The sequence below is a fragment of the Struthio camelus genome, chromosome 1 (assembly GCF_040807025.1).
Source record: "Struthio camelus isolate bStrCam1 chromosome 1, bStrCam1.hap1, whole genome shotgun sequence".
Taxonomy (NCBI): Eukaryota; Metazoa; Chordata; class Aves; order Struthioniformes; family Struthionidae; genus Struthio; species Struthio camelus.
Window position 1 is genome coordinate 212,738,451 of NC_090942.1, and position 25,116 is coordinate 212,763,566.

Sequence of the window (25,116 nt, forward strand, 5' to 3'; positions counted from 1 at the left end):
TTGGCCTCTTCAGGGACCTACTTGGAAGAATCTCCTGGGGTAGGGCCCTAGAAGGAAGGGGGGGTCCACAAGCGGTGGTTAATCTTCAAGCATCACTTCCTCCAGGCTCAAGACGGGCGCATCCCTCTGAGGAAGAAGTCCGTCAAAGCGGGCAGGAGACCTGCCTGGATGAGCAAGGAACTCCTGGCCAAACTCCAGCAGAAGAAGGAAGTCTAGAGAATGTGGAAAAGGGGACAGGCCACTTGGGAGGAATACAGGGACGTTGTCGGCGTGTGCAGGGATGCGAGGAGGAAGGCTAAGGCCCATTTGGAATGAAATCTGGCAAGGGATGTCAAGGACAACAAGAAGGGCTCCTTCAAATACATCACTAGCAAAAGGCAGACTAGGGAAAATGTGGGCCTGCTGCTGAATGGGGCGGGTGCCCTGGTGACGAAGGATACAGAGAAGGCAGAGTTGCTGAATGCCACCTTTGCTTCAGTCTTCACTGCTAAGGCCAGTCCTGAGGAATTCCAGAGCCTGGGGGGACAAGAGGGAAAGTCTGGAGAAAGGAAGACTCTCCCTTGGTCGAGAAGGATCGGTTTAGAGATCATTTGGGCAAACGTGACATCCACAAATCCTTGGGTCCTGATGGGATGCACCCAGGAGTGCTGAGGGAGGTGGCGGATGTTATTGCTAGGCCACTCTCCATCATCTCGGGAAGGTCCTGGAGGACAGGAGAGGTGCCTGAGGACTGGAAGAAAGCCAGTGTCACCGCAGTCTTCCAAAAGGGCAAGAAGACAGGGAACTCCAGGCCTGTCAGCCTCACCTCGATCCCTGGAAAGGTGCTGGAAGAGCTCCTCCTGGAGGTCCTCACTAAGCATGTGGAGGACAAGAAGGTGATCAGGAGGAGTCGGCATGGATTCACCAAAGGGAAATCCTGCTTGACCGATGTGATAGCCTTCTGTGATGGAATGACACTCCAGAAGGCTGTGCTGCCCTTCAGAGGGACCTGGACAGGGTGGAGAGCTGGGCAGAGAGGAACCTCCTGAAGTTCCACAAAGGCAAGTGCAAGGTCCTGCACCCAGGCAGGAACAATCCCAGGCACCAGGACAGGCTGGGGGCTGACCTGCTGGAAAGCAGCTCTGCCGAGGAGCTGGGAGTGCTGGTGGACACCAAGTTGAGCATGAGGCAGCAGTGTGCCCTGGTGGCCAAGAAGGCCAATGGTCTCCTGGGGTGCATGAGGCAGAGTGTTGCCAGCAGGTGGAGGGAGGTGATCCTGCCCCTCTCCTCAGCCCTGGGGAGGCCTCACCTGGAGTCCTGTGTCCAGTTCTGGGCTCCCCAGGACAAGAGAGACATGGCACTCCTGGAGAGAGTCCAGCGGAGGACTACCAAGCTGATGAGGGGACTGGGCATCTCTCCTCTGAAGAAAAGCTGTGAGAGCTGGGCCTGTTGAGCCTGGAGAAGAGAAGACTGAGAGGCGATCTCATCAGTGTGTACGAGTACCTGAAGGGAGGGTGTCGAGAGGATGGGGCCAGACTGTTCTCCGTGGTGCCCAGCAACAGGACACGAGGCAACGGGCACAAACTGAAACACAGAAAGTTCTGTCTGAACAGGAGGAATAACTTTTTTCCTGTGAGGGTGACAGAGCACTGGACCAGGTTGCCCAGAGAGGTGGTGGAGTCTCCTTCGCAGGAGATATTCAAAGCCCGTCTGGATGTGATCCTGGGCAATGTGCTCTAGAGGTCCCTGCTTGAGCAGGGTGGTTGGACTAGATGATCTCCAGAGGTCCCTTCCAACCTCGGCCATTCTGTGATTCTGTGATTTATAGCCTTGGACCATTCTGAGTATTCTTTTTTTGACAATATAAATATGTCTCCAATCCTTGCTCATAATGCATATAATTTCTCAATTATTTCCGCGGTCCGTCATTTAAAAAAAAGTTTTTCAAGTAACATGAAATGTGACAAGTCATACAAACTTACAGGCATCATAGCACCAGCGCAATGTGTTTTCCTTCACAAACCTCTCATCCAGTTCAACCAAGACTGGGTTTCTACTTTTAATACAGCTAAAATATTTCATTAATTCAAATTGTTACAACACGCATCTGCATAGTACTTTATTGCTGAGACTATGTGAATCCCCGTATCATCTTTTCTCTTTCTGAAGTATTATCACATAAGTTATGAACTTACCATCCACTCAAAACAGACTGATCTTTCTCAAAGGCAGGTGGAACAAGAAGGCTTGACGGCCTCTCTCAAAAGTCAGTGGATCTTTATTCTATCATATGCAGATGGCACCATTCAGAATCAGTGTTTTGACTGTGACTAGGCTCTGCCAGCAGTGGACTCCTGTTTAAAGGAGGCGACTGTTAGATGAGAAACTGTTGCCAGATCAGCTGGTGAAGAGAAAGGTGGCCTTTCAGGTAAGTGTTGAAGACTAGGGCTTTGATTTGCACTTAGAAATAGACCGACTCAGCACATTTTTGATGTAATATGCTGTAAGCAGGAATTAATGGTGCACAGGCAGGTTGTTCAGATACATGGACTATGCAGGTTTCAGTGGTTTTCATGTGGAGTTTATTGTATGGCATTACACAAAAGCTAGGCTGGGACTGTCTCTGTTATTTCATGTGAGAACATCAGTAGCTTGGCCAGATGTTAAAAAGTTTTTTTTAAAAATCTCTTATTCATTATTTGATAAGTTCATTCATTTATTCTACTTGATCAAACAGACCTGTATCATGAGAGAGATCCTCACGTAGTTAACTGGAGTCAGGCACATATATTGCCATGAAGATCTGGGCTGTTCTGACTTTTTGCATATTTCAATCGTTTAGTGGCTAAAGAATCTGGCTAACTGGCTAATGTTGCATTTCTTCTTTTGCCTTTCTGAAAGATAACATTTTGTTGTCTTTTTGCTTCTACAGATCTTTCCCAACTTAAAATTTAGCATTATTTCCAGATGTTTCTAAATTTCTTCATTAGATCTCTTAAAAGTCCCAGATGCATCTCCTTTTAAATTGGGCACGCATATATATTTAGTTTGCTCAGATGTCCTTTCATCATCTTTTTATTCAGTCTTCATTTCTCCAGCTGAGTCTAGTAATTTCTCTGAATTTTCCTGTAAAAGGTTCTTTGATGTCCTCATTTTCATTACTCATTTAATTGCATACTGAGCCACAATGGTATTTAAAATCTTGGTATTTTGTGTAAGTGTGATGTAGTGTATTTTGTCATCATGGAAATATAGCTTCCAAAAACAATTTACATTTTTGCTGTGGTCTTGACTATTAATGATAGTGCTTTTACTCACAAACTGGGCTGTTTGACAGCCTGGTATTATTTTTATCCAGATTTTTCCAGGAAGTTGGCAACAGTGTATGCTGGAAAACAGTTCTTCAGAATCGCTTTCACTGAAATTGGTGGTTAATCAGCACTGCCTGTAATTTCTAACTGTTTCACTGACACAGCAATAGAATTCAGTATGAATTGCAAATGAAAGGACTCTCAACAGTAGGCAGTTATTTAGCATATAGAGTTGAACTAACTTTGCTCTGTTTTATAATGTTTTCTTGTGTTGTATTGTAGGAAAATACAAAAAATCTAGGCCCTTACCTAAGATTGATCACAAGTTGTCTGAGGTTAAAGGTTTTTTTCTTATTCCATGCAGTTAAACAATGAGCCGACATAATTATCAAAAACATCAATACCAACAGGTTCTTTTGAAGATAGGATTTAAATTACTTAAGTATTAGTGTAAAGCTTGTAAAGCAACTAAGATCAGCCTCTGTCCCAGGTGAAGTCTAAAGGTCTGAGTGGCTTCAAAATAAGTTTGTGCTTGGCCTATGTGTTCCTCGCATAGACCTGCATGGCTTAGACCATAAGAAAGAGAAAAAAAGCTCAAAGCTACCCATTTCAAAGTATCCCAAGGGCTATTTATTATTGCCAAGAATAACCAGAGCTCTTTAGACTGCGAGCTATGGCATGGCTAGAGGCCCCTTTTATTCTTGCTCTGTGCAATCCAGAAAACTTCTCTTGGTCGATTATGTTTCCACCTACTAGCCCTGTGTACATCACAGAATTGAAAGTAACTTACTTAATTTAGAGCGCTGCAAAAGGGTCCCTGTTGCACAAAATTTAACTATGCAAAAACCTGTATATTATAGTATATGTCTGGCATACAATATTTTATAGTATAGTCAAGTTACAATTTACCAAAATCCAAAGGAGAGCAATTATCCTGTTAAAGCCTTGATGTTAAAAAATACACACTATTTGCTATGTGCTGAGATAAATTAAGAAACTAGTTGCAGATTTTCGTTCTAAGAAATTCCTAAGTGATTACTTGCTTTTATTTTCTTAATTGCATAAAAAAAAGCTGACTGGCTTAAATATGTCTGTTTTGCTTTAACCTGGCATATTTTTTTAGAGTGTTTTCAGAATGTCTTTGCAGTTCTTCAATGTGTGAATTTAAAAGTTCTTCAAATTCTTTGGTGTGTTTCTCTTCCTCCTGAAGGAACTTTTCTGCTGTTGCAAGGAGGGACATCTGAGAAGGAGACTGAGCAATGCATAGAGGGACATGGTTAGACAAGAAAAACAAGTACAGCAATGTTTGCATTATTGATTTTTAAACTTTAAAAGCATCTTTACATAGATCAGCTAATAATCCTATAATGTTTTATATATCCTGATGCATGAGTTTACATGAGTAAACATGAGTTTAGGCATACATTTTTAAAGGTATTCAAGAGCCTAAATGATTTAATGTTCACATTATCTGCGATATTCAGGGCATTAGCATGTAGATTTGCCTTTAAACATTTCAATGCCCTGTTAGACAGAATTAACCTGCTTCAGAACCACCAAAATCCTTAGATAAGCCAAAGGTCGTGTTATAATTTAGGCCAGAAAAGAAGACAAAAATTTGTTTTTTGGAATTACAGGATGTAAGTAACTAGTGTTGGGTACTGCTAATTGCCTCTTGTAATTCTGTTTCTCTGCCTCTGTTCCATCTCATGAGATGCTTTCTGAGGAAAGGAAGAAAACCCCTGCTCATTTCAGTACTGTCACCTTAAAGCCCTGCTGTTCTGGAGAATGTAGTAAATTTTAGTCATTGTGAACAGTTCACTGAAAAATCTCTTTTTATGTAATGAGCATTTAGTAGACTGAGACACAAGTCATAGCAAAATCAGTTTTAAAATGGTGGTGATAGGAGTTGGAGTTCTTGTTGCCAGTATTAAGATCCATTCATTGGAATATCTTTATCAAAAGAAATATGAAAAAATTTTTTTTGCCTGAAGATATTTATGCTCGTTTAAATAAATACAACGTTTATTTATATAGATAAATATTATTTTATGATATGAATTTTTAATGACGGACTCAGTACAAGAACTGCAATACTGAGTAAGAGAAAGATCATTTTCTGTCTTTCTATGACCATATATTGAGAAGATTATTAAAATTTATTATCTTAATTAAACCAAATGTTAAAATAATTTCAATAACTTAATTGATAGAGCTATCAGTCTTGAATCTCTGCTTTTGTTTTTCCTACAATATACAAGTGAGTTTATATGGCAGCACAGGAATTAGAAAAGCCCTCAAATGATTTAAATATTCAAATGGTTTGTGGAAAAGGCCAATTCTACCACACCTGTGAATTTTTATTCTAGGAACCATTGTATCAGTCTTCAGAATGGGGTGTTCCCTATTTCCACAGCAACTAGAGGCAGATTCAATCTTTGCTTTCAGCCTAGCTTAAATCTGCCCTTTAATAGCTTTTCAGGCTGAAAGAAATTAACTATTGAAATGCTTCTGAAGTGCTATTCGACTCAAACTGTTTGCAACAGACCTTGAGATGGAATGCCTACAGGAAATTCCATATCCTTTTCAAAGTTCAAGTGAGCAATAGCCAAAAATAAGTTCTGGATCTAATACCATCTTTCTAGAGTGAGATAGGCTTTCTGACATACAAAGTTAAAATGAAATTAAGAGATAAAGTAGAATTTTCCTTTTATCAGCCCCTCCACATTAGTGTTTTAAAAGGGCAGGAAAGAAAAAATGCCTTAATTTTCTATGTTGGAACAAGAAGCATAAGGTATTGGATCACCTTGTTGCACTACATTCTCCTATCAATCCCTGCATTAGCCAGGGAATGTTAATCTTCCCATGTTTGACAAACTCTTGGGAAGATCACCTGCCTTATGGTTTACCTCATAAACATGTGCATGATTTCCAACCCACAAATCATTGTTTTCATAAGAGGAGTTGTTCCTGAGATTTTGCATGCCATTGCTACATGCACATTTATTCCTTCATGGGCTACAGTCACATAAATACTTTCTTGTGATATTTGGATTCAGCAGTAGAGTCAGCAGTACTATTTTGTACTACAAAGAAGGCTTTTGTAGTAAGAAGAGGACGTTGGATATGGAGGCTGGACTCCCTTAAAGAATCACTGTCTGTTTCACTTACTGAATAGCAGCTCCAAAATTATTGAGTCAATACTGAGCAAATAAAAGACAATGAGAGCATAAGAAACTAGGCAAATCTAAAATGTGCATTTCATAAGTGCCATCTCCTATAGAAAAAAGCATGTCAAGCATTTCTATATTGCCAGCAGACTGACATGAGTGCTAAAGTCTCAGAAATGTTTTATCAAGTTATGAGAGATTCTCAGAGATTCATTGTACCAATGTTTACCATTGCTGACTTGTCTTCAGAAGCATACTAGCATCACGATCAAGCCATATTGCAAAAACACTAGCGTCCTTTGCTTCAGTTGTGCTTACTTTGATGTGTTTTTATTGAAATACAGTCTCAGCCCCAAATGAGACTTTTCTGAATTTCCTCAGAGATGAGAAAAGAATATATATCACTTAGAGTAAGTAGATCATGGTTCCCTTCGGCTTCTTACCTGAGGGTCAGACATCACTGACTATCATTTTAGATAGGTCCCTAACTCACTGTTTTTATGCACTTTGAGAGAAGGTTGAATCTAAACAGGTCTAAAAGGCAAAACTTCTTATTAGGAGCTAAGCTTTGCTTTCTAAACCTCTAGCCTATTCTTTCACCATGTTCTATATTATCTCTCAGTGCCTGAGGAACAAGAACTATAAAGATACTACTTTAATCCACTTCTTAGATAATGCGCATACTCACTAGTTTTGAATTTCTTTTCCTCAGCTAACACTTCTTTTATGTCTTTCAGTTTTCTAACTGGATCTGGACAGAAATGGGTTAATCAGTAAGCTTTCAACCTAACCTGCTGTATATAGTTAGGCAATACGGACTCTGCTTTTTCAGTGTTACTGTGTCAGCTGACGCTGTCTTTCCTTGGTGTAGGTCATTGATGAGAATCACTTTTTTGCCTCATTAGCCGCTGGAAATGAAGGAGTATGCCTGATGCAGATGCAGCAGATCCACATGTGAAATTTGTGTTACTTCTTATGTCTTCTCCTCAAACAAGAACTGCCCAAAGTACGTATGAATTAACTCTGGATTGCTGGGGAGAAGCATTCCAGAAAGTTGGGTCTACCTTCTCTCACAAAGTGCCTACTTAAATTGTCTAGAATTAATCTTCTTCTCGCTCCATGAATTGTCCTAACATTTGTGGTTGTACCTTCAGCAGGGCAGCTAGAAAACATTAACACTCAGAGGACATTCTAACATTTAATGGCTGAATCATGCTCCCAGAGCATTAGAGTTACAGGCTAAAGCCCTCTCATGCTGAAACCCTCCTGTTTTCCAGGAAAGTTCTTGTAACACCAAGTCTCGAAAATGTTCTAGCTAATTTTAGTCTCACCGTGACTAAAATTGAGAGCTTTTGGGGGGGGTTTCCTCTAACCCTACACTACGGCAGGTGCACCCTACACCTTAGGCAGCAGATATAGATGTCCGTCTTCTCTGCAGAATGTGCTTCAAATAGGAACACCTAAACTGAGGTCCCTAGGAAACTGTCAGGCCACATAGGAAGGCATTTAGAGGGCCTAAGTACCTAAGCAGTTAGGTAATAAAATAGAGAAAGTATGCACATCATTTTAAGAGAGGCATGATAAGGTATTTGTGACTAAAAGTTAAAAATCCAGACTGGGAAGTATGATGTTTCAGCTCTAGCTAAAATAGAAAAATTGTGTAGAAATGGACTATTCTGGAGCTGCAAAGTCTTACTGTCTATTTTTTTTTATTTCAGTTTTATATACTTTCTGCAGGAAAGACTAAATTTGATGCTGGGACAATGGACTGTCCTAATGAATAATTTTCCCAGAGGACTTCAAGCAACTGTTTTCTGAAGTTGTTCATTTCCAGAAGAAAGCACACTCCAAACTACTGTCCAGAGAAAGAATATCCACCTATATTTGGGAAACTTTGAAACAAGAATTTTTTGGTTTATGGGATTCTCCGATGAATCTCACCTGAGGTTTCCAGTTCACTCTAAAGGTGGGTGTGGCCTTCTCTATACATGTAACCTCTAAGTAGGAATGTAAAGGAACAGAGGTTCTAGTGCAACAGTTACTAAGGTAAGGTAGTTTGAAGATCTCTATTGGAAAGCGAGACTTAAGTCTTTGTCTAGTCTTTCCTAGTTATTTTCTCTCTTCCCCAAATACCTTACCAATGAAATAATTTTGTTAGATATCAGGAGGTCACCTCTAATTCCAATGTTTTCAAGTGGCGCTACAAATATGCTTCAGAAAAGTGGTCCCTTGTAACATCTTCAGGAGTTTTGAACATCTGGGAGATCTGATTTAGGTGAAGCATCAGTTTTGAGAAAGCTGTCAAAGAACTCTGGATTACAATACATTGTATGACTTTTTCCTCTGTCTTCCTCTTCTGCATGCAATGGCTTCCTGTTTGAACTCAGAACTTCAGAGCAACAGACTGGTGAACAGGCTCTGAACTAAAGCTGTGGTATCCAAAGTCAGTTTGAGTAATAACTTAATTCTGGTGGTCTTCTGGACTTGCACCTGGTTCAAGGCCACTGATTTGGATCTAGTCTCAGTGAGAAAAATATCCATCACATCATAGTTTCATTATGTACTTTGCCCACACACCAGCTGGAAAGTGTTTTCCTTATCATCTAGTCAACTGTCTTGGCATGGAGCATGTCTTGCGTGTCAGCTGGGATAGTCTTTCCCTGTAGCTTGCAAAATTGTCTCAGCATGGGCAGTTTCCCTGGACTGGCTGGAAATGGAGGCTTTGTGGCCTGTTGTCTGTGTCTGACACTTCTGAGAGAAGAGGGGAGCAGAAGTGGTGTTTATCAAACCCTTCTGGAAAAGCCCAAACAATTAATTTTGTGATTAACAATTTAACAAGAAAAATTCCCAAGCCATGAGAAACCAAGAGATAGTTCTTTAAAATTTCTGTGAAGCATAAGAATATTAAAATCGTAGCATGAGGTCAAAGATCCAGGACTACACGGTTTTCCCCCTGAAGTTCTCTGACTACTCAGACCCCGCTCCTGGTCCAAGGTCAGGGAAGAGCTGCATTACAGTCCCTGCTTCCTAGGGCAGGCCCTCACTGTGGTGCCGCCAATCTAGAGTGAGAATCTGGTTTATGGAGATAGTATTCCAGCAGCCATGTCTCCAATAGGAAAGGATGGATGCACGTTTCTGAAATGGACAGCAGAGCTGGGGAATGACCACCACAAACTGCTTGAAGACACCAATGATCTCATGATGAAGACACCAATTCTCTCCTACATGTCTCCATGTGACAAACGGGAAGAAAATTGTCGACTGCTTGCCCCTAGTAAATGCTGAAGTACAGTCTTCCCTCATCTCTCTCTACAGGCCTTGGCCACATACCTACAGTTCAGGATCTCTTGGGTACAAAGATTTATGCATCACAGCTGGACAGAGAGAAAGCTACAGTCCATTCCTCGCTAACCTGTTAGATCCATTATTTAATGATAGCGTGGTTGCATGGTTTGATGTCTGGGAAATAAGTGCTAAATTTTCAAGTGGAAAAAAAATTAGTGGCTAGTAGGGAAGCCTAGGGAAGAATAAAAGATACTAAGGAAGAGGCTAAAGCTCAAATTTCAAAGAGACTACTGGAGTCAGAGAGTACTGGAGAGTTTTTCCTAAGAAGTGGTCCTAGGTAAAGTGGGATCAATCCCACTTGCCTTGCAGATTGGTAATCCCCATCCAATGAAGAGTGAAAGAAAGAATGCTGCACTATTATTCCTTCATTTCAAGAAAAATAAGGATTACAGCAGTTATCACTTCTGTTCCTTTTTGGATACAACAGCTAGCACACAGAAAATAGTTGCGGGATTTCCTCAAATTTCATCCATTAATCTAATGTTATAGAAACTTGATTTTTCTGACAGCGCATTATGTTACTGAAGACAGTAAGTTTGCAGGTGTTATGGAAAGACATTTAAAAGCAGATTGCCCATACTGAAGGCAATATTGGCCACCAAGTAAAATGCAAAAGTCTCTGCTGCAGTTACATAATGGCAGGTAATTATCACTGTCATTATTAATACGGAGGTATGGCCAGTGGGGGATGTTTAATCTTCAGAAAAACTGCATTTACGTTAGGATAACGTATTTCAGTTTTTGCTAGGCTGGCACTGTACAAATAAAGATGACAACAGAGGTAATCTAATTTTTAGCTCCTCCAGGTTTGTATTTTGTCCACAAATGGATCTTTGAGAATATCTGTGTTACAGGAAAACAGTTACTTACTGATAACTTGATTTCTTCTGCACTGTAAGCATGGCCCACTAAAACTCCTGTCCTGCCTTCTTCAGGAAACAGCCCATAAGAGCACAAAGGATATCCCATTGGTGGTGATGGACATTTATCATCTAGTTCCGGTTCATGACTTCTGTCAAGTTTATGAGAAGATAAAGTGCTGCCACTTTTTGAACCAATGATATCACCTTGGCCATATAAAGTAGGACTACAGTTTCGGTGGTATCTACTGGCTGTGAACATAGCAGTCTGTTGAGGTTTGATTTGCCATTCATCTTCATTTTGGAAAGTTCTAAAATAGCAATAAAAATATAAAGTCAAAGGATGTAAACCAGTTAAAACTACAATCTATCATAACAAAGCCATGTTTTTTGTTCATTTATGTAATTTTGATTAGTCAGCTGTTCAAACTGCTTCAAGCATCAAGTTATGGGCATTAGATGGTACATTATCAAATTGTAGCAATTTAGCAACTTATTACCTGCTAGTTAAGTTAGTATAAATGTCTGAGTGTATTTTTTCTGTCTGCTTCAGTTGTGACTTAAATTATGCTCCTTTAAACCCTTTCATTAGAGCTCAGGTTGACTAACCTTGCTGTATAATTGTATAATATTAGCTGAAACGTAAATTCACTTCAGGTACTGGGGATATCGGTTTTTCTCACCTGTTTGTTGCCAGTCCTTTGCCAAAGGTTATCATCCCTTTAGCTCTTCAGTGGAAGAAGATATGTAAACACTCTTCAGACATGCCTTGACAACTGAGATTACCGTATAACAGGGACTAGAGTGAACTTAGCCACGCAAATACAAGGAAATGAAATATGAAAGTGTAACTGAGGTGGAAAACAACAGGTATTATTATTGTTCTGGAATATTAGTAAATTTTGATCTAATTAGATCTTAAATAAATATGTTCAAAAAGATAGAATTTAAAATAGATGCTTAAATAAATTAATTACAAAAAACAGTAGAGGAGCCTGAACCTGTACCTTTGTTTGCAATAGTAATTTTGCCACCAATTTAATGAGAGCACAATGGGAGATTAATATGAGAAATGAAGAAATATTTAAAATAGTGTTTTAATTGTACAAGAACATGCTTTTTTTTTTAGCAATAATTGAAATCTTCAAGATTACAAAATAATTTTAAAGTATTTTATGGTATTGTTCTGTAACCTTGCATCTTACTTGCTGTGATCAGAATGGATGGCAAAGCATAAATTTGTATTCATTTGTAGCTCTGTTAAGTAAAACTATTATGATTAACTGCAACTTAAAGAAAGCACGCTATTTGCTTCCCATTCAAACTCTCTTCTCCTAACAGTTAACACTTCTGAAACCATATTGATAGAGAGCAGAGAATTTTGAGAATAGTTTGCCCAGATGTTTGCTGAACATCTGCCTAATTTCCAATTGCATTTTTACTTGTATTATATGCCAAAACATGCAAAAGAAGAAAATTCAGTTAGTTCAGATTTTATTACATTTCTGTTAGAATACTTCTGGCTGTAGTAAAATTTGCCATTTTACTGAAGTCTGACTGAAGATAAAAGAGAGACTTTAGTCTTGGGAGGTACCTACCAGACTTAACACAACAGCTATTTTAAACCTGCACTACATCCTATCATTTGAAAAGATCCTAAAGCATTTTACTAATATGAAATGTAGATATAAATGCTTTTAAGGTTCTCTGCCACTAAAATAGAGTTGTTATGAATATTCAAGAGTATGTATTGCTGTTCAGTTCCAGGGAAACCAGCTTTCAAAAAAAAAAATTTGCTAAGCACAAAGGAAAGGGCAGTGCTTTCTGCAGAAAGATCACAGCATCATTTTCTAACCTTAGTTTAAATATTTGGTGGTGGGAGAGGGCAGATGTGCAGTCTTCATGGATAATGCTTATACAAAAGCTCATTGGCCTTAAAACATGAGACTGAGTGAATACTCCATAAATGGACAGTGCAGAATACCCCAGAGAAGTGATGAAGGACATATTCTTCTTTGATTATAGAAGAAGTAGTGATTGAAATAGTCTGAATGCTATAGCATCGTGCGTATAAGCACGATGCTATACTATTATTATTACTGTTATTATTCATTCTAAGATAAAAGTCTCTGAGAATATTTACTAAACCTTCCAGTTTTTAAAATCATCTAATATATTTACCCTTTCTTGGGCAGAATTTTCTCCTTTCCTTCTTGCTCTTCATTAAATAAATATACTCTGCTCTTTTGGGCACAGAAGAAAATCCTTTTTATTTTTCTTTCTAGTTTAAAGTCCTTTCTGTCTATTGTTTGGATGAAGGGCAAAGTGAAAAAACTGCCACAACTGAAGATAAATGGCACATGAATAATAAAATCATAGATTTTTTTTCATCTTGTGTTCTGACCTTTTTGGAAGTAATTTCCTCCGTAAACCCACAGCAAAATGCTATGTGATCTGTGTGGGTTTTTTTTATTCCAAAACTGGTTCTGTATATATTTAATAACAGTTATTACTATTGTGTTATAGCTTACTTCACTAAGACCAGCATTTTCAAACCTGGGTGCCTACAGTTATCATAGCTTTTAGATGGTAAAAGCAGAACACACACACACACACACACACACACACACACACACACACACAGCGCCACAGAAAAAGTTGCCTAATTTCTTAAAGGAGCTCCACTTCCTACTATAATCCAATGGATTGCTGCTGCTTGCTATCTTGGAAAAACATGCCACCCACGTTAACGTGCTTCGATATGGATTTTTCTGTGCCCTCACTTTAGACAGATTTCACAGTTGGGGTTTAAATTTCTGCCAGTTTAGTGCAAGCTAATATCTAAAAACCGAGTTCTAGTCTGAATACAAATGTGAAGGTAGGCAAATATCTGCAGTTTTTTAAAAATCTGACCATCTGTTAACACTGGCAATGCAAATTCTCTACAATTGTAGCTGCATAACTTCTGATTTCGTTGTGTTTACCTTCATAGAGTATTTAACATATGCACATACTTCATAAAGATAATATCACTGCTGACATGAAGACAACATGGGACAAGAAGTGAAAGACCTATATCCTTGCAAAAAGAATTTACATAGACAGGACACATTTTTCCCAACTCTTATATGTAGAATCAGCCTGATCCCTCTGAAATCAATGACTTGAGTGGTGCAAAACAAATTCCTTACATAGCTTGTGTTGGTTAACATACCTATTCTTGAGACAGAAAACAAAAGAACTTTAATGACCAGAACATGCTCAGAATTAGTGTTTTTGCTTTTGTTTGTGGAAGCTTATTAATATAGCAATTAAAAATAAATCAATTATCATATATAAAACAGTAACTAGTTAAAGTGGATACAGTTAGGATGTGGGCACAATCTTTTTTAGCCAAAAGATGCCTCTCCTCCATATGTTACTCTGTAATATTTACAAATTCACTGTAAATGCCTCTTAATTGTCAATATAACTTCCTGCAATCTCCTAAACTTTCTCTAGAGGCCTCCCCTGTCATTGAGGACTGTGCCCACGCCTAGGATTCTAGTACTGATTGTGATGACAAGCTTGAAAAATATTATAGAATATAGTCAGTTGAAGACATTTTTCCATTGTACAAACATTTCTAGGTTTTTCAGTACAAATGGGAAAAACAAAAAGCATGGCATCTGGAAACTGCCATTTAAAACACAATCCTCCCACCCCCCCCCCCTACATGAACACCATGTTTTCTATTTTTTTACTATGTTAAAAAAAAAAAGTCTTTTTGCCCTTTCACCACTGCCATAATTACCATGGAAACAGAACTGAAAAAAAAAACCCCATAAATAACAAACATGGTTTATGCTCACAATAAAATAAAATATACCCCAGAGTTAAACTTAACCCATATCAATTGCCTTGTTTATCTGCATACATTTGATGTTTGAAAATTTAGTTTTCTGAGAAAATTCTGAGGTAGTTCCCTGTTTGGAAATGGAGAGCTAACAGCATACAGAGGGCTCAGACTTAAAAATACTGGCATGCTGATGTGTATATAAACTGCATGTAGAATTTGCACATTTTTTTTAAATCTGCACATGTGTTTATGGTAACTAAATAGCCTTTACTTTAGGAACTCAAATGCATATTTTAGATCCTGAAAAATAGGCTCAGCACATCTGTTCCATCAGCCTATGAGCCATCACATATCCTAGCTTCATGGTCAGTTATGATGAATGTTTAGTCACTCAGAAAAAAATCCTCAGCTTCTTCAACAGTCCCCTTGTTCTTATTTTCACCAGCTACAAATTCTTGTTTCCCTCAAATCTAAGGCTGTACTCCAACAAAACATACCAATAAAGAGGTATGAATGCAGATTTTTTTTTTTTCCTTCTTGGCATTGCCCTGGCTAACTTAACTGATCCCAATTTACAGAGCACTCAGTTCAGTCATGGCTATTGGCCTCTAGCTCTGTATTTTCAAATTGTGTTGAAATATGGTACAAATAAGCAGTTGAAACAATATTTCAAAAATGCTAAAACTCACTTTTCTTTGACATAGTTAATACATTAATTAGAATCATAATTTAAATTGTGTTCAATAGCATGGTTGAGATTTCTGCTCTGAGAACATTAGCTCTCCCAGGTTTAACTCTCCCAGTTCTGGCTTAATGTTGGTCTTTGATGCCTAAGAAATCAAAATTCTGCAAATTACCTGCATACTTCCATTGTCTCTTACACTTCAATTCTCATGCATAACTTTCCAGGTCCTTATGTACAGTAATTCCTTAGAAAACTGAGAAAAAAAAAACTTACTTGTTCTTACTTGAGAATAGTGGGAGCATGAGCAAAGATTGCGCTGACCAATTTTTGGTAAAATTATGAGCCTTACAGGTGCAAAATAGTGTTTCTGGGTTTTGGTAAATCTTCGTTTCAGCAAAGCTTTCAACATCACTTAAAGTTTTGTAAGAAAACAGCCAAAACTGCCATTTCCCTATAGACATATTTATACGTATACATATATACATATATACACATACACACATGAATACTACCTCAAACGCTATATACCAACTTTAAAAGGTAATTTTAGGCAAAAGTATATCAACAGCGGATGCCTTCTTATTATGCAGAAAGAGAATCACTTTATATTTTGTCAAACACTAAATGCACAGGCTTGAAATCTCAACCTGTACAACTTTTGGCTCCAAATTATTTAAACTTTGCTTGACAGAACTGTTTTACATTAGTACTATTTATTATGAATCATCAAAATATTTAGCTTTCTATTAATTTTTACTTTCCTGTTCCGTGTAAAATATGTTTAGTGGAGAGTTTAATTTTCTTTTTATTACTGCAACTCCACGATTATAATGTGTTTGAAGGTAATTCAGTGATTCACTGAATACAAGGAATTAAGAAGGAAAGGCATAGCTACGCTTTCTATGAGCCTCAGTATTCTTAAGTCTCATTATTTTTCCCTAAAAAGGAGTTTAATGTGATAATGATTTATTCAGGACATCTGAAATAATGTTTCTTTTAAAAATCAGGTCAGCCAAGAACACCAAAACTAGAGAAAGGCATTAAAATACATTTAATGAAACTCCAAGCAAATGAAACTAGCAGACACAAGCTTTTCAGCAGGAGTAGTAGTTCAAACTGCTTATTAAGATAACCTCCTGCAGAGCAGTTTACCTCTCATGTTGGTTTGTATATCCTTTCATTGTCTTGTTTTTATTTGGCAGTAGAAGTATGTTCTGTCCTGTTCTGCAAAACTTGGAGCAAAGAATAACTTAAGCAGCATATATATATATTTTTAAAATGCTTAATATTAAAAGTATTAAAATAATGATCAAACATTTCTGGGGCTTTATTTATTGCCAAATTCAGTTAGCCAACAATAAGTACAAAATTCGTACAAATACACTAAGTATGTGATCTTTCTTATAGAATTCGGACAAAAAAGCAGGTGGAAAGCTATACTCTTTGCACGCTTATTTTTTGAGAAATAATTATAAGATTTTTGGTATTATAGAAGTCTTTTCACATGGAACTAGTCTAATTCCATAGCTGAAATAAATAAGTATGTTTGAATTCATCACCTTAATCTAGCTACTTCTGATTCAACCCGCCATCACTGTTACCACACAAAGGAGCCAGTTTGTAGCTAAATCTGGTAGCTAGCCAAAATGAGATGTATAAAGATTCATGGGCACCTAAATTGCTTCTCTTGCACGTGCCCAGCAGGTCTTTCATACACATACCATTTTATTCATTTGGAATCTATTTAAGTTAATTTTTGATGCAACTCCATCATGGCACATCTAAATCTATCCAGCTGGACAGTGTCGATTCTAAACAAAATATATAGATATGAACCAAGGATTTTGTATGGAAAGATAAGGCTCAGTAACAACTATAAATGACTTCCCTCCACACCAAAACCCCCTTCATTAGCAGACAATGGAGAGATGGGAGAACTAGTGAAAGATTCATTTGATTGCAAAGAGGTATTTAGATTACAGTGGAATCCAAACTACAGGATTCTTAGAATCTGTCTACTTAATGTTGGCCTTAATGATCTCGTATTTTAGTCAACTCCTCTTTTCATCTGTACTGCATTTCCTATCATATCCCACAGTACTTGAACTACAGGAAGAATTGCACACTCAGATAACAGTATAATACTTACATGCATAAAATGTGAACATCTCTCCTGGCGTAGTAAAAAGATTCAGTAAAAATACTGGATAGAAAAGTGCAGCTTTAGAAGAAGGTGAGGAGTTTGGGCTTCTAAAAATTTGGAAAGCAAGAAGCAAACTATGTTTCCTCATAGGCCACATCTTCTTAGAAGGCAAAGGAGGGATGCTGATGAGAGTGCAGTCATAATTTGAGGGTTAGAAATCTCTGGACACTTCCCCCTTGCATTTAATCTTTACCACGGGAGTTAGAAAGAGAGGATTGACCACAATGAGGAAATTACTGCTGGATAATTCTTGTAAAAAATTTAGTAAAAAGATTCTATAACAGCACAGAAGAAGGAAAGAAGAGTTACTGTCTAGGGAAGATTTCTCTGAAGTGAGTTGCCTCTGCAGATCTTGCTCTAGGTGGAAATGCATCCTATTTATCAAGATTGGAAATACTTTTGCTAACAGTATCCACTTGATCTGCATATGTACCCTTGCTATTGTCATATCAAAGCCATAGAGGATGTAGTGAGTCTATGGATTTTTAGCTTAGTATGTAGGCCTAGGACTGCCCGTTGCTCCTGGAAGCACTGTAATTGCAAGTACCAGAGTCATTATGCTTCCCTCTCCAAACAGAATATTACTAAGCCTATTTTGAATCAAAATTTTACTATATGCCTCAGATACAGACATAACTGGATCTAAGACATCTCGTCTGATTTGAGGTTGGGGAGATCAACTCAGTTCTTCAGGCATCTCATGAACGTGAAGAGAATTCTACCATGTATGAATCTTTCTGGTAAACCTTTAATAATAGGACTTGGATGATCTACACACCATAATTCATCTTTAGATGTGTATTCCATTGGGACATGGACATATTTTTGTTCTAACATTCCATGAACCAAATTTTTACATTTGCCCAAGCCAAACAGAATTCTAATCCAAGATGGAGATGCTTCATGTGTGTTGGAAAAGTGAGCTAATTTAGCTCTAGCCCAGCTTAGCACCAGGGCCTAAAGTAGATGAAGCCTGCAGGCTGCAGGACTGAATTGCAAATGAGCTCGAGAGACATTGCTGAGGATGTAAATGCAAAATCAGCTAGAACCAGCCCTCAAAGATACAGAACACAATGGACAGAGGTAACGGTTAACCTTCAGATTAGAAAAGGCACTGTGAAGCAAGAACATAGCAACCGTCCCGTGATGTAGACGTGAACCAATCAAAAGGAAAGAGACCACCGACTCAGTAAAGAAGATTGGAAGAGACTCTCACTAGCAGGCGGGGAAATTTGACTGAAAAGAGTATAATTACTGCAAAATTTCTTTGTTCGGGGTCCCTCCCCAGAGGCACCCAGCTCGAGCTGTTACTTTGCTGTACCGTCATTTAAATAAATAATTAAATTCATTGTCAGACGTACGTGAGAATCTGCTCCTACAAAACCTAGGGTCAAACTATTTCCATAACAACGTGGCAAATAATATCATGGAGCTCTTTCAGTGCTCATTGCAAATTCCACCTATTCCATAGCTGTGCAAAATAAAATGCATTGTTCATCTATCCCAATATGTTCATAATGGCTATATTTTATTTAAGCAGTCATGTGTGTACATTGTTGTTGGTAAATCATTTTGTGATTAAAGGTCTGAAATAGCCCGTATCTGAAAATACTCAGAGCATGGTTTTCTCACTTATTTGATTTTTTGGGAAGGAGCTGTAATAGTGCAGAACTACCGGAAGAGAACATGAACCCTTTGGATTCTTGACTTACTGAGGACAAACTTCAGTTAAGGTTTTTATTAATGTTATTATATTTTATATTATATTTCTGTACCTGAGGTCATGGAGCAAAAAATGGATAGTTGTTCATTTCTGTTTGTCCACCTATCTAAGTAATACTCTTTCATTTCCCCTTATAGCTGAGCATTATAATGTTGAAAGCTAATACCAGACATATAAAACGTGTTCCTGGCTAGCCTCTCACTTTGACTGCAGGGTGATTTAACATTGTTAAATTACAGATTTTTAATGTGGAAAATCAATTCCAAGGAAGATCCAAGAGCAAATAAAACACTGCAGTTGCGTGCATTCTTCAATAAGGTTCACAGAAGTAGTTTGGAAAGCTAGATAAGGTCTGATGTGTAGGTTAGTCAGAGTTCTGAATGAATAGAAACAGAAAAAAAACCTTAAGAGTTCTGCCTCATTAGGTGCTTCCAAAATAACTTCAGAAAGTTTCATATATGTGTACAATCTAAAATATTACCTCTCTTCCTTTTCTTGCATCTTTAAATGGGTGTGGTAGCTGTGCTCTGTTTCTTCATATGTATCCATGCCACCCAGTACTGATGTTTCTGTGTTATTTCGTAGTTTAGTAAGACTATTTCGTAATCTTATGTTCTCATGTTCCACTTTCTGAATGGAAGCTGCATAACTTCCATGCTTTTTGTTAGCTAAATCTATACTCTGTGAAAGGAGAGAAATCTATCATTAAATGGGCATTGTTTCACAATAAATGGATATTAGTATTTTCAACAAGCAAACACAAAGCAATGATGTTCTATGCTAAAGACATAGCTACCATATATAATCATGCAGCACTTATAGCAAACCAATAGAATTGCCTCCAGAAAAAAAAAAATAGGTAAATGGGAAAGAAGGGATAACAGCCTGTGTAACACATTAAAACAAAATAAAATTTCTCAGTAAACAGTGCATTCAAAATATTATTGTTGTAAATTTATCACTTGCTTTGTAAAACTTAAGACTTAAAAACAACCTTAACAGCTAATACTGTAGATGTTTTAACTGTATTGCTCCCTCCAGTAATGATTCCACCAAAAATAACACAAAATTTCAGAAATTCATTACTATACTAGATATAAGGTTTGTCTACAGGCACAACTTAATATCTATGTGGAAACATTCAAGCTAGCTCTAAATGAGCTGCCTACAGGTTTATAAGCAGTAAAGCCACGTTAGCTCAGCGCTCGCTGTGTTACAACACCTTGCTTCTCGGTTTGTTTAGCCCACCTGGTATCCAGGTCAGAATACTAAAATGCAAGCAACGCATGTGCATACAACCCAGGGGTGGAAGAGGTTCATCTACTGTGATAACAAGAGGAGAATTAGTTCTGGAAGTTGACTAGCCAGGACATCCCATTCCTTTTTTGCACTATCACCCCTTCTACGAAGTCCATGCTGCACTTCTGAGTTAGCTAATTTAGAACTCTCTCTCTCTCTCTCTCTCTCTCTCTCTCTCTCTCTCTCTCTCTCTCTCTCTCTCTCTGTCTCTCTTTCTCTCTCTCTCTTTCTCTCTCTCTTTCTCTCTCTCTCCAGAATACTTCATTTCACAGTGTAAATACATTCATAGTAACAGTATACTGCCATCAACAAGAAAATATCTCAAATGGCTTGTCAAATTATGCACAATAGGCTGAAAAAAACTTTACATTTTATGGAGGTATACTTTCATACATTTCTAGGTCTACATTATTCTTTTGGAACCCGGTAACTTATGAAGGCTAAGGATTTGGTTTTGGTATATCATTAGCACATTGTAGTGTGGCTGGTTATACCTTTACCCAAACTGGGCTCCTGTACCTGAAAGCTTGTCCCTTCCTTGTACTAACTGGTCTGATGTTATCTCTTCCTATAAACCTTGACTTGCTTAGTTAGTCTTAGGGCAATTTTATGAGTAAAGTTGGCATGGAAGTGACAGAAAATATAAGAAAATTTAATATTATGCCAAAGGATGGAGGGATGAGGCTCAGCTATGTCTGCCACAAGGACAGGAGAGGCACAACAGAAGAAGGAGAGAGCTGAGTTACCCCTACCTCTAATAGCTCTAGAAGCTGAAGTAGTAGACTTATAATGGCATGAACCCCACTACTGAGCTAACACAGCATGGCACTGATGAAGCAACACTGCTTTTGAAACCCAAACAAGTAACTCTGCATGAGGATGCATTACACTATATTGACTTAGACAGCACTAGTTTGAAGGTATTGTGCCATGCTCTACTGTACAAACATATCTGTAAAAATCTCAACAGTTCTTGTAATTTTAAAATCCAGACACCTTACAATCTTTAATGTTTAGATCCTCACAACACTCTAGTAAAGTAGGAAAACATTACTCAGTCCACAAATGTATTGTAGTGGTATATGTAGCAACCCTGGTATATCTAGTAACTGGATGTTACTGCTACAATTAAAAAAAGAAAAAAATCACGTGATGTCTACAACAATTCTAGTCATACAACGCTACTTATTGTGAGGAAGAACTAGACACACACACACATGTCTATGTTTCCACAATAATACATCATATGCATATATACATATGTATATATAGATAAAACAGCACTGGTGGATCTACCTGCCATTTTGAGGATATGGAATAATATGACTTTTTTTCATGCATTTGTCAGTTTACAATAAGACAATAACCAGGCTACCAGTCCCCCAAAGATGTATTTAGAAGCAACATTTCAGTCTTTCTCTAGTGACAAATGCAATAACTATAAACGGTTTGTGAGCAGGGGAGGATTTTAAGCTGTTTTGTGGAAGGCAGTGTTTATAATATTTATAGCTGTATAAGCTATTATTCTGCATGATGATATGGCATACGTTTTTATGAATTAATTCGAACTATCCCCTCTTTGAAGAGAAATAAACAATAAACTCTGAAAATAAGCTGGCCAAAATGTTATGCCATTTTTTTACACTATTATTTAAATGTCATAACAACAAAGGGGTAAGGACATAAAAAAGGGACCTCTTTTTGTATCTGTGAGAATGACGGCAGTTAAAAACAAATATTTTGTGAAACAAGTGAAACCACTTACAACTGTGGCTTCGCAGAAACTTCAGTGTCTAGATAAAGTTATTGAAAAATCTAGCTTACGACAATTAGGGTCAAAACGGTTCCTAACTGCACCTATCTGCAGGCTGTGTGTGAATATCACTTGTTTTTGATCATGCTGCACAATGTTTTGATGGCACACCGAACATGATTATAGCAATTAGTGGGTTTGGAGATCGCTCCGGCCCCGCCCCTTTTTTCTTTAAAAGTCAGAAATATCTAAATCTGCCATGATCTCAATCTACGTATTCAAGAAATAGAAATAACTGTTCTGTATACCGTATAGAGTAACAACAACAAAAAAAAATACCATGTATCTTTTACACTGCTGGTTTTCCATCATCTCTTTTAGATGTGTGTTTTCACATTTGATAGCTTTGTATCTGAAATCCAACAACTGGAAAAAGGTTAAATTCTTAGTTGAATGCAAGAATATTAACTTGAAAAATAATAAGTATAGATATGCATAATTTTAATTTTACACTCAAAACATACATAAGGAATTATCAAACTAATGACAAATATTATAGCACTGCTGATGAAAACTACAGCAAGAAAGTTAATGTCTTTTTTTAGCAGATAATGCAGGTCATTATCAGTAACATGGAGCAAAATGACCTAGGCTGGTTTTGCCTGCTTGCATACCTGTTGTTTTGCTAACAATTTGTCTTTTATCTCTAACTCCATTTTTAACTGTTTTTCCAGAAGACTAGCTTTCTCCATGATAGTTGCTATAGTGATCTCCTTCTGATGAAGCTCTTCTGTCAGGTCAGAGATTTCTGTCCTCATTCTTTCCTGCTCAGAGCAATGGGACTGCTCCTCTTGATAAAGATGGTCTCTTATCTGTAGCAAATATGTTTCAAAAAGAGAAAATGTTGTGCAGTAAATATGATTGCATTACTTATCATCTACTAGTGATTTTTTGGCTGTCGGCTTCCAGGACACCAACTATTCTAACTAAATCAGGTATTTTTGAGATTTTATAATAAAATGTCTTGACAAGTCAGTGCACATAGCTTTATTCATTTTTACATCTTTTTGCAACCCTCAGTTGCTTTTTCATTTGCAGAATATAAGGTATTTGAATTAACTATTAAAAATAATGTATTAAAAATAATGTTAATTTTAAGAATTGGAATTTATGAGAAAGAATATCCATACAAATGTCCATTAAATGTACCTAACTATGATATATTTACTCCTAAATTAATTTAGGCTGCATTAAAAATATTTTAAACTAAATTATTTTAGAGCGTCTTTAATGAGAAATTATGTAAGAAATAAAGACGAGAGTTTATATGGTAAATCACTTTAGGAGAAGTTTGGCTGCCGTTGTGTGCAAAATCTAAGGTCAAGTTTTCTACACTATATCATATCCAAATAATTCTCCAAGGAAACAACACAGCAATTATTGTTTTCATAATCTTTCTACACATAACAAAGAATTTAGCATGATAGATTTTCATATTACATAAAAAGCATAACTACAAAACCCAACATAGCTACTTTCGAATCATTTTAATGATTTCTCACAGTATTGCACACAATCAGTAACAGATGGTATTTCATTTTTATTCATGCAAACTACACAAAAATACTAGAATTGTAAACAAATAGATGTAGAAATCTAAGAGCCAGATCATGACTGCCATGCCAAAGCCGCAGCAGCATCCAAGTCAGCTGCATCCTAGTACAGATCTTCCTGCTTACATTGCTACTCAGCAAAACACAACATCCCAGCAAGGAGAGCTCTTGGCATCCTCTAATCCAGAAGTACCTTGACCTGCCAAGCCATAAACCATAGTGCCATGCCACCACCGCTTACGCACAGCACTTCTGAAAGCAATGTGATGTGATGCAGAGTTCAAACAGAGGAGTGCTGCCCTCGATTGTGCAGCAGGTGACAGATTAAGTTTAGCCTCGTCTGCATACCTGCCATGGTGTTTGGTATGAGCTGATCTGTTAGCATCTTACATCTGAGACCACCTACAATCTACTGCTTACCTCCTATAGCCTATTTATCATCCGTAACTGTGGAGCGCTGATTACTTGTACGGTATTACCTGAATCATAGCGATGCTTAGGTGTGGTCTCTTCCTTATTTCAGTGATGTATCTAGTGTTAGTCCACAGGATCAGAATATTGATTGTGCAGCTATACCGTTACCTCCAGGAATACATGTACGTAAACTCTTACTCTCTACAACTACAATATATCCTCCTGCTCTCTTCTGCATAAACACATACCCAAGGGCAACATTTTGCTCTCTGTTTTTAAAATTCTGTATTGGAGTTAAGATCTGAAAATACTTAAGAATATGAAATACCTTGTTTTGCTCTTCTCGCTGGCTTTCTTGACTTTGTGCCAATTCTAATAACTCAGCATTTTTATTTTCTAGTTGCTCAGTAAGTGGTACACAAGATGACTGCTGTCTTTAAATAAGAAACAAAACCATAAAACATGCAAAAAGTGCAATAACCTTCAGCTTGCAGTATCTTCTCCTCACTGTAAAACTGGGGAAGACCTGCTCTCTGATGAAAAAAGCAAAAGATTTGGCCTGAGCCAAGCTGGATCATGAAATGTTCTAATATTGGGAGATTTCTACAGATTAAGGATAATTCAAGTGTGCTCAGAATGAATCCTGAAATCTCTTGTAAATTAATATTTCATATAATCTCAAATAGCTATGGTAGAATATTCATCTATTAGATTAAACCATAAAAAGATGGACATTTGACTCAAAAAGTGATTAGGGAGACTCTTAGTCGCTCTACTCCCAAAATGTTTTAATGCCAAGCAAATGAAAGACACTCTAAGCTTATAAACAGAAATAAATGAAATAAATTTATTTGTAAATATTTAGGCTCCATAAAAGCCTTTGAACAGAGTTAGCACCTATTGCCTGCAATTTTGTCACATAT

General features: G+C 37.5%; 1 protein-coding gene and 1 long non-coding RNA gene across 3 annotated transcripts in view; one reads left to right on the plus strand and one right to left on the minus strand.

Moving 5' to 3' along the window:
- Window positions 1-1,825: 1,825 nt before the first annotated feature.
- DEUP1 (deuterosome assembly protein 1) overlaps window positions 1,826-25,116 on the minus strand; it is a 56,930-nt gene continuing 33,639 nt past the window's right edge. For both annotated transcript variants that reach the window (XM_068930520.1, XM_068930519.1), the window contains 6 exons: window positions 24,522-24,627; window positions 22,841-23,038; window positions 22,506-22,592; window positions 19,596-19,795; window positions 10,676-10,976; window positions 1,826-4,542 (listed from right to left, as the gene is read on the minus strand). In XM_068930520.1, coding sequence (XP_068786621.1) covers window positions 4,372-4,542; window positions 10,676-10,976; window positions 19,596-19,795; window positions 22,506-22,592; window positions 22,841-23,038; window positions 24,522-24,627 — 1,063 coding nt within the window. In that variant the 3' untranslated portion in view covers window positions 1,826-4,371. The remainder of the gene's footprint in view (window positions 4,543-10,675; window positions 10,977-19,595; window positions 19,796-22,505; window positions 22,593-22,840; window positions 23,039-24,521; window positions 24,628-25,116) is intronic.
- Window positions 6,758-13,054, plus strand: LOC138065649 (uncharacterized). Its single transcript, XR_011138745.1, has 3 exons — window positions 6,758-7,466; window positions 8,179-8,426; window positions 10,741-13,054. It is a non-coding gene; the product is annotated as an uncharacterized lncRNA (long non-coding RNA).